Source organism: Daucus carota, chromosome 6 (genome assembly GCF_001625215.2).
Source record: "Daucus carota subsp. sativus chromosome 6, DH1 v3.0, whole genome shotgun sequence".
NCBI lineage: Eukaryota > Viridiplantae > Streptophyta > Magnoliopsida > Apiales > Apiaceae > Daucus > Daucus carota.
The window spans coordinates 28,091,076-28,101,714 of record NC_030386.2 but is presented as its reverse complement, the minus strand read 5'-3'; the positions used below and the strand labels follow the sequence as shown (position 1 = coordinate 28,101,714).

Sequence of the window (10,639 nt, the reverse complement as noted above, 5' to 3'; positions counted from 1 at the left end):
TAGACTAAGTGTAAATGTGTAATACTGAATTAGTGACGAGACCTTGATTTTTATTCTGCAAATTTAATGACGCTAAAAAATTACAGTTAATTTTGATTTTAGTTATATTTATTTGCAACACAGTAAATTTACAAAATGTTCAAAAGAATAACTTTTTGCAATTTTTTAAAAAATAAACATATTTTTGCATACAAAAAGAAGAAAAAATGGTATATTTTTCAAAAAACCCTTTATTTATTAAATATTTAACATTTCTCAATTACAAAATGATTTATATATTTTATAAAAAGAATATACATTTACATACACTTTTTATAAATAAACGATTTAATTCTAAAAAACGATTCTATGCCTGCTTCACTCTTATAACACCCTTATATTGAATTTAAAAATACACACAACTGTATAATAAAATTATAAACCTATAAAAAAAATGAACCCAGTTACCCTAAAAGAAAAATCATATAAGCAGGCTTAGTTTGTTTACACTTATAACCCTGGGGTTTTCCTAATCTCATACATACATCTCTTTCTCTATACCTTATCGCGCAGATTTTCATCTAAAATCCTACCGTCGCTCCGCTCACTCGATCTCCGGTAAGGTAAACAACACACGCCTCTATCTTTTCTCTTTTTATATACATATAAAGCTTATCTGATTCTGCACGTACACATATATCGATTCGAGTCTGCCGATCTATCCGATTATAGTTATATTGATTCCTACAGCCTTTTAATTATACTCTGTTTGTTGATATGTGCTAAATTAAGGCCTGAATGTAACGGATGCAGTGTATTTTAAACTCGATGAATTGATAAAATTGTTGATTTTTAGGGCTTTTACTGTGGGTGTGAGATTTAGTGTTAGAATTGATGGGGGTTCAGCTTTGTCTTTAATGCTTAAGTAGTGTTTAGCTTGCGGCTATGGTGATATGGTTTCGTGCTTTTATTAGAATAGAATATGAGGTAGTTTATAAGAAGATGCTTATGTTTATAATTGCTGATTTTCGATTTTTTTTATATGAAATGGCTAATTTATAGAGTTGCCCTGACAATCAAAGACGATGAAACTATAAATGGAGTATAGTTGGTAAAAAGCTGTAATTTGTAATTGTTTGTCTATCTTCTGCTCTATTATTTCAACTTTCAGAAGAAGAGTATGGGTGTATTAAAGATGGGATTTTTTCATGCTGTTTCATTTCTGCAGTTCTTGCACATATCAATCATGAAATGTCGTTGTTCTGTTCGATGTTGAGTGTATTTTGCACAAACTATTAAATGAATCTTCCCTTTAATCTGCCTTCAACTAATTTGTTTGCTCGGTCTTGAAATCGTACTTTAACCTTGTCTGTCTTTGGGTGTGATTTCATATTACAGTTGTAACTGATTTTTTTTTTTTTTAATGTTATATAAAAATGTTTCAAGCTTAGGTCAAATTAAAATACATACATGTGAAATTTTTTAGAATAATTGTGTTAATTAGGTTGTAGAACGTCTATACTAATTTTATCGGATATATTTTTTAGATATTGCAATGGGAAAGAAAAAATCAGACGAAAGCGGAGCAAATGCAAAGGCTAAAACAAACAGTAAAGATGCCCCAAAAGATGCAAAGAAGATCTCCGTCTCAGCAATGCTTGCCAGCATGGACCAGAAACCAGATAAAACCAAAAAAGCATCATCAAGCTCAACTGCGGGCAAATCAAAGCCAAAAGCAGCTCCAAAGGTGTCTTCTTATGTTGATGGATTAGATCTACCTCCCTCCGATGAAGAAGATGATGATATTGCTTCTGAAGAAGAGATTGAAACAAGTGATGCCAATAAGCAGACAGTTCGGCACCAGAAGACCGAAGAAAAACCTCTTCAAATCTCTGTAACTGAGAAGGAGTTGAAGAAAAGGGAGAAGAAAGAAATGATTACTGCCCAAGCTGCTGAGTATGCCAAAAAAGTTGCACTTAAGGATGATCGTGATGCTTTTACTGTTGTTATTGGCAGTAGGGCAGCTGTTCTCGAGGGTCAAGATGATGCTGATGCAAATGTTAAAGATATAACTATAGAAAATTTTTCTGTTTCAGCTCGAGGGAAAGAACTTTTGAAGAACACATCAGTAAAGATATCTCATGGGCAAAGGTACGGGTTGGTTGGACCCAATGGAATGGGTAAATCTACCTTATTAAAGCTTCTTGCATGGAGGAAGATTCCTGTACCAAAAAATATTGATGTGCTATTGGTTGAGCAAGAGGTAGTTGGTGATGACAGAAGTGCAGTTGATGCTGTCGTTTCAGCAAACGAAGAACTCATCCAGATCCGTGAAGAAGTTGCTACTCTGATGAAGTCATCTTCTGCTGCTGGTGATGATGAAGATGCTGATGGTACCGCTAGCCTTGATGCAGCGGAAAAGCTTACTGAGCTGTATGAGAAGTTGCAGATCATGGGATCAGATGCTGCTGAGGCTCAAGCAGCAAAGATTCTCGCTGGGTTGGGCTTCACCAAAGAAATGCAAGGTCGTCCTACTCGTTCATTCAGTGGAGGTTGGAGAATGAGAATTTCACTAGCTAGGGCCCTTTTTGTGCAACCAACTTTATTATTGTTGGATGAACCCACCAACCATCTTGATCTGAGGGCTGTTCTTTGGTTAGAAGAGTATTTATGTCGATGGAAGAAAACACTTGTAGTTGTGTCACATGATCGAGATTTCCTTAATACAGTTTGCAATGAGATCATTCATCTACATGATTTGAAACTCCACTTGTACCGTGGTAACTTTGACGATTTTGAGACTGGATATGAGCAGCGACGCAAAGAAGCAAACAAGAAGTTTGAAAATCATGAAAAGCAGGTTAAAGCTGCCAAGAGGACCGGGAGCCGGGTTGCTCAGGAGAAGGTAAAAAATCGAGCCAAGCTTACTGCTGCCAAGGAAGCTTCGAAGAATAAATCAAAAGGTAAAGTTGATGACGATGAGCCGCTACCAGATGCCCCGAGAAAGTGGAGGGACTACACTGTTGAGTTTCACTTTCCTGAACCAACTGAGTTGACACCACCTCTTATGCAGCTAATTGAAGTCAGCTTTAGTTATCCCAACAGGGATGACTTCAGACTCTCTAATGTAGATGTTGGTATTGATATGGGGACACGTGTTGCTATTGTTGGACCTAATGGGGCTGGGAAATCTACTTTGCTTAATCTTCTTGCAGGGGATTTGGTTCCAAGTGAGGGTGAAATGCGAAGGAGTCAAAAGTTAAGAGTTGGGAGATATTCACAGCACTTTGTGGATCTATTGACAATGGAGGAAACTCCTGTTCAGTATCTTCTTCGTCTTCATCCAGATCAAGAAGGATTTAGTAAACAAGAGGCTGTACGTGCAAAGCTTGGGAAATATGGACTTCCTAGTCATAATCACCTCAGCCCAATCGCAAAATTATCTGGAGGACAAAAGGCTCGGGTAGTCTTCACATCAATTTCTATGTCAAAGCCACATATACTGTTACTGGATGAGCCCACAAATCATTTAGATATGCAGAGTATCGATGCATTGGCTGATGCACTTGATGAATTTACAGGCGGAGTTGTCCTTGTCAGCCATGATTCTAGATTAATATCTCGTGTTTGTGGTGATGAAGAGAAGAGTGAGATATGGGTGGTTGAGAATGGAACTGTGGAGAAATTCCCTGGTACCTTTGATGAGTACAAAGAGGAGCTGCAACAGGAAATTCGAGCAGAGGTTGATGACTGATGCAGCCTGTGAACAATGTACCTATTTTTTTCAGTGGCATTAGGTACTTGTTTCGGCTTCTTGATGAGCTTTTTCACTGTTGCAGATGTTATATAAGAATTTATATTTGTGTTTTTCAGAATTTTATTAATTAACCCACTTGTTTTGCGGGATTAAAGGCGTAAGTTTATCTGTTTAGTGTGAACACAATAGTTTTTTCAGCATTTAAGTTTAGTCTGTCTGATGTTTACTTGATTACCTCCTGTAGGCCTGTGCCTCACAAAGATAATACTATATGCAAACATATGGATTCATATATCCTTTTCTTGGAAGTGGTGGCTTGCTTTTGCCATCTTATATAAATAGCATCGTGTCCTTAGAATTTCCATTTGGTTTTGCTTCATTTTTTTTTGTCAGGATCTACATAGATGAGTTGTATCATAGATACAATAGCCATATCAGGGATTACTTTCATCTAATAAAGTTTATCATCTAACCGAAAGATACGCAAATATATCTCCGGACGTTTAGATAATAAGACTTTAAAGTCTGATAAGAAAACCCGTAAGGTCTCTCTCCAATATCCTGAAAAACAAAGCAAGCAAAAACAAGCATAAGAATGATAAATTAAAGAAAAAAAGTATGTTGGAGGAAAATAAACCCAATTATGAAATATAAATCCTGACAAAAATAATTATAATAATATAACATCTTATTCAAAAATAAGAATTTTAGAACTAATAAAAATAAGATACAATTATGAAAAGTGATAATGTCTAACCAAAGTAAGAACTTTGGTTAGACACGTAATACTAAATAAATCAATCTTTCTTATGAGAACAAAAATACATAAATAGTTTGGATATTGAAAACATAGTTAAGATGTATCTGGTCAAATATAAAACAAAATCTTGGCAAATATATGTATCACTATTATTATCAACACAATGCAAATTTAGTATACACAAATTAATAAATCAACCTTAAAGGTGTAATAATACCTCATTAAGGCACAACAAATTTGGTATACACCAATTAATCAATCAACCATTAAGACGTAATAATACCTCATTAAGGCACAATAAAACCATCTAATATGGCCCCCATGAATTATGAAATTCAGGTACAATAATCAGCAAGAAAATATTCAAATTAAAGTACTTAAAGAAAATTCAAATTCCAAATCTGAGCAAATTTAAAAGGAGTCAACTTACCATATAAAATACAATAAAGATCTACAATACTAAAATCAACCTATTCAAATTTCAAAACTTAAAACTAAATTTAAAAAAGAGAGGGAAAATATTCAATAAAAAAAAAAGAAAAAGAAGTCAATATAGAAGAACCCAGATTCCAAATGAACAAATTGAAACTTGAAAAGGATCTTTCTGATTCTCGAAGAATGAGGGGCAAAGGGATTGATCGAGAAAGATCTCTTGTTCTTATTATAAGATCGTGATTGGATACGCATATGTTTGGTAAAGAGAATAATCTTCTCCTTTGAGTTTGAGAATAATCAAAAAAGGAAAGTGTTCAATTGAAACATGAAAACGTGACTAAATTGGTCCTAGTTACTCTTCGGGATGGAGTGGAAAAGGGGGGGATTTTCGAACGCGTAAAAGGATCCAATGACTTCGAAACCTGTCCAATATTTTTTTTAAGTTACAGTATTGTACTTCTGGCGTTGATTGCTACTTTTCTACTTAATGTTGGATTTAGTCATTAAAACATAATGAAGGCTTGAGAAAGCATGGAGTTGATCTGTGCACAAGGAATTAGTCTGTCAAAAGTCACAGATTTGATGATAAACAAAGTGAAATTAATTAGCTGCAGAAATTGGATTGAGCAAAGAATATGATTTTGCCCCCATCTTTTTGTACTCCCACCCTTGAAAAAATATAGCTATTTTTAAAATAGATCCATATTTTATGAAAATCTGGAAATTTCAATCCCACCCTTGAATTTATTCTTATATTTTAAATTATTTAAACTACTTACTTAGGACTATAACTCATACTCCAAACGATCTCATAATCATTCGATGCAAGTTTGATACTGTTTTTAAGTTGTTCAATAAGTGAACAGTCCTGGACAGTGTTTACTACTCCTTAGGAGGTATAAGCTCTACTACTCTGCTACTAATTACACCAATGAGATTGGCTTCTGGATTATCAAGTTGTTGTAGTTGAGCAAGTGTATTTGAACTTATTTTTGGATTCGGAGTTTGGGACTTGACCCAATGTTCGAAAAAGACTCGGGATTTGACCTGAGTTGTCAGGTATAATATCAGAGCCAACTCTCGAAAACTTAAAGACGGGTAGTCTAACGATTTGTAACACCCCACTCCCACGTCGAGGAGTATGGAGAGTGAGATAAATTTACAAGCCATCATCTCATGTCATGATATACATGGGATCTGTTCGAAATTATTGTTAATATAATCACCAGTTAATTAATCAAATGCAGTTTAAGTTGATCCAGCAAGTCGAACCTAGCTAATCATGGAAGCTTTATATACCTCTTCCAGTTGATTATGCGACTGAGTTTTTCTCATCCGAACTGCAGTTTTCCAACAATTCCTGAATTTTCTAGATTATCCCTCGCAAGAAGACTCCAAAATGTAGTGTAGTTGGGATGATAATCGGTTGCAGAAAGGCCACGGGTTGAAGACGCATAGTCTAGAATCTGCATGTAGGCCGACAAACCAACAGCATCACATGAAGCGCGTACTGTACAAGTAGGCTAACACTACAGTTTAACGATAGAGTAAAATCCACACGAGACTTCATCACACTTGACTTGGGCCCCTTTCTAGACAGTTCGACACACGGAATAACACATAATATTCAACACTCATGTGGTGCTCCCTCACCTACCTATCTGCTTCAATTTCAAACTCAGCTTCGATCCCTTTTATTTTCTTGTCGCCCTTTCCTATTTTTTCTATTTTCAAACCACAACTGCTATTATCAATTATGTATTTAAAGTTTTAAACTTGTTATGAGGCAATGGTGTATCGTGATGGTTTATATCCTCAATTACTTCACACAAGATGTCACTGAAACATGAAATCAGAATTTCAACGATCTTGTAAGAAAAGTTATGTGAATTTAATAGTTACTAAATGTAATGATATGTTTTTCATTAACTTTTCAATAAGTGATAGCTCAATATTTTTACGCTATTCTAGATGACATGAGTGAGAATTGAGAATGAGAATCAGAAATAAAAATGAAGAGTATATATGAAAATGGGTATCTCAAGACGAGTGGAAGGAATGATTTATCTTCCAACTGAAAATCACAAAATTGCTGATCCAAACACTAACACATGGGTTTGAGGTTCCGATTTCCATTAATCGGGTTCATTAATCATGAACCAAACGCGTATGAAGTCTTAATCGTTCATATAAAGTTATTATTCTTGATCTATGTTCTTGCTCTTGTGGAGTAAATCTCAATTAAAAATAATTGGACTTGACATTGTTCTTTGTTCGACGCATCTGATGAGCATACATTAATAGCTGTTATTGAAGAAAACAGGGACGATATAGATCGAATAAGTGCTGAGACTGATCTTGAAAATGACCATAACTCAGTTGTACTTGATTGCAAGTCATCCAGCCTACTTGCATGCTTCTAATCATCTCTGGGATTAGTTCTTGTTAGGGCAACTCCAACCCAACACCAAAACACCATTTTGGTGTCAAATTTGGTGTCAAATTCACTCCAACCCAACACCAAATTGATGTAAAGTTGACACCAAATTTGGTGTCAAGTATTAATTTGGTGCAACTTTTACATCAAATTTGGAGTTTTCCAAAATACCTACTATACCCTCACATATGTTAATGAAAACAAAATTATTCCATCTATGTCCCATTAAAGTTGTTTTATGTTATATTATTTATTCTTTAATCATAATTGTTTTAAATTTTCTTTCTTTACTATTTTACTCAAGTTTTTTATTTATTTCCAAATATCAATAAATTTATATTCTTATATAGAAGATATGTTTTTTAAATAGATTTGATTAAAAATGGAATACACAATGATTAAAATTACCTCACATATGTATACCCTCACATATGTATTATCATGCACAACTTGATAGTTGAGGATGAACGAGACATGTACATGATTACGTGGAAACATCTTCTGCCGCTGTCGAAATGGAAAGAAATGGAGATGACGAATTTCAAGATTTTCTTAGTAGATATCGACAAATTAAAGATAAGGAAGCTCATTTTGAACTTCGCAATGCCTTGATCGAGCACATATGGGAAGAGCATGGGAATTCATATAATTAAGTTGTCCTCTTGAATTTATTAATGAATTTATAATTATTTTAGGTCCTTGTTTATTGAACATGTTAAAATTTAAGTACAAATTCAATAATGATATAAATACCTTAAAAAGAGAGAATATTCCATTTAATGTGTAAAAGATTCTTTTTGGTGTTGGATATGGTGTTGATGGGTTGGAGTGAAATTTTGATTTGGTGTAGTTTTCACACCAAATTGGTGTATTTTTCACACCAAAATGGTGTCATGGGTTGGAGATGGTCTTAGTACAGTTTTTACTGGTTAAAACTTTAATCAATGGAAACGATCGATGTCAATTTCGTTGTCAGCTAAAAGCCAACTTTGTTGCTGGAAATTTCAAGATTCCAGGTGAATCATCTATTGACATGAGATGCGATGTGGCCTAGCTAGTTTTATTCCTCTTGGTGTTAATTTTTCGAATGATATTGATGTTCGTTAAACTTAGAGTAATGGACCTTAAATATTCGAGTTGAAAAAAAGGATTTGATATGTTGGATCAAGAAATACCGTCAATAATTACTTTAAGATGTTGTGGGATGCCTTGTACTCTCTCCGTTCCATTTTAGTTGTCGTATTTCTATTTTTGTTGATCAAATTGATTAATTTTTTATCAGAGATTATAAATCATTTTTTATTATATAAAAAAATTGAAAATTACATTTTAAAGTAGATTAAAAGTTATTTCATGTGACATATATTTTTTATTTTTCCAATTGATAACATATTAATAAATCTCAGTCAAATTTTGGTCAATTTGACTGGCACAAAACCAAAGGTGACAACTAAAATGAGACGGAAGGAGTATCATACTGAAGCAATATTATGATGAATTAATGAAGGTTACTCTACTCTTAATGAGATTGAGTGAACTATATACAAACATAAGAGGACAACTTATAGTGCTGATTCAAATGCTTAAGCTTTCACAGTTGTTATTTCTTATTTATCAAGAAGAAAGACAAAAAGATCATGTTAATCTTGCTCGACCTGCTATTGAATCTGCAGCTTTCATGAACAAAGCAGTTGACAAAAAAATTTAAGCAAATGCTGAAAAATTTAATACTAAGAGACATAAATTCAACAAACTCTGCAACTGGAAGGAACAATCAGCAAAATCTGAAGCATACGGCTGTTATAATTTTAAACTTAACTATGACCAAAACAAGACAGACTGAAATGCTTCCCAGACTCAATTACGACTTTGAGCACATTATTAGCAATAATATTAAATTTGAGTTAAATAAAACTTATATATATTATAAAATCAACTCCAATCCATTTATTCAAAAAAAAAACTCCAATCCATTTATATTTCATATTAACTTAAGAGAGCAGATTATACGAACTTTTGAATAAGAAATTTTAATGCCACACTCTTTATTCATGTAATTTTTATATAAATACAGTGTTGAGTACTTCATACACCTCTGTCAAAAAAAACTACATTGAAACTTATGCATTTTAATAGTACTTGATATTGGACGGGAGATTATTATATATAGTCGGTATGTGAAAAATGCAAGAAATCATTTTCCACAGGCTAAATAGAAATTAATCCTGCCCTTAAATTTAGCTGCATGTCTTACGCTTAGTTGGGGCCTAAGATAAGGGGCCACCATGAGAATACCAACATATCCCGCGACAGTGCGACTAGTCTAGAAATCTATGGCGGAAATTTATTATGTCGAGCTCATATTAAATTGGTCTGGGTTTTAATTTTACAAACTAAATTTGAATTTTTATTTAGGACGTGATTCAATGCAGTAATATGTTAAGTTTTATATTTCAAAATGTCTTCTCAGTTTTACTATCACAGAGTATCAATAATGACTATTTAAATGGAAATTAAATTAAAAAAAAGACATTACGAAACGGGCTAGTGAATGAAATATCATTTGAATATAAACATTGAGGACAAAATATATTTTATAATAATATATCGGAACATATGCTTTATGTGAAAATGGATGTGATCATGGAACACTCATGACCAAAATATTGTGATGAATAATGAAGAGAAAATGCTCATTCAGCTATGCACACAACTATAAGAATTATGACTATATATGTGATGGAAGTGATGGAAGTGAAGTGCTTGATATTGTAAATATATCAAGGCAAACAATAAGAGAGACATGTATGTTGCATGCTTACATTCATTCATGCTATAAAATAAAGTTTCCAAAACTATGCTTAAAGTCAATACATACGATATGATTGAATTTGATGTATAGAAGCATAGATGGTGATATTTGAATTTTACTACTTAATTGATATTAGGTCTCATACTCTACCTAATTTAAAGTTTATATTTTTGAGAATAATTATTTGAATATATATATATATATATATATATATATATATATATATATATACCCACTATAATATGGATATAAAATAATCTTAAAATTAATGAAAACTATATATATATATATATATATATATATATATATATTTGAATACTAGCTGAAACTAAAAATTATAACGAATTGTATAATTAAGTTATAAATATTAGAATAAATCATACAAAAATTATAAACATATGCTACCTTCGTCCCTTTTTAGCTGTCACATTTCTATTTTTAATTGGTCAAATTAACTAA

General features: G+C 32.9%; 1 protein-coding gene across 2 annotated transcripts; it reads left to right on the top strand.

Annotated features, from left to right (window-relative positions):
- The first annotated feature begins 466 nt into the window (after window positions 1-466).
- On the top strand, window positions 467-4,044 carry LOC108227821 (ABC transporter F family member 4). Of its 2 annotated transcripts, none has more exons than XM_017403180.2 (2): window positions 467-602; window positions 1,527-4,044. In XM_017403180.2, the coding sequence occupies exon 2, from the start codon at window positions 1,535-1,537 to the stop codon at window positions 3,731-3,733; it is 2,199 nt and encodes a 732-aa protein (XP_017258669.1). In that variant the 5' UTR covers window positions 467-602; window positions 1,527-1,534; the 3' UTR covers window positions 3,734-4,044. The 2 variants fall into 2 exon arrangements, with proteins under 2 accessions (XP_017258669.1, XP_017258670.1); XM_017403181.2 differs by having other exon boundaries at window positions 483-597.
- Window positions 4,045-10,639: the final 6,595 nt, after the last annotated feature.

Bases quoted from the DNA above. Each gene is read 5' to 3' on its own strand.
- LOC108227821 (XM_017403180.2), top strand. From the start codon at position 1,535: ATGGGAAAGAAAAAATCAGACGAAAGCGGAGCAAATGCAAAGGCTAAA.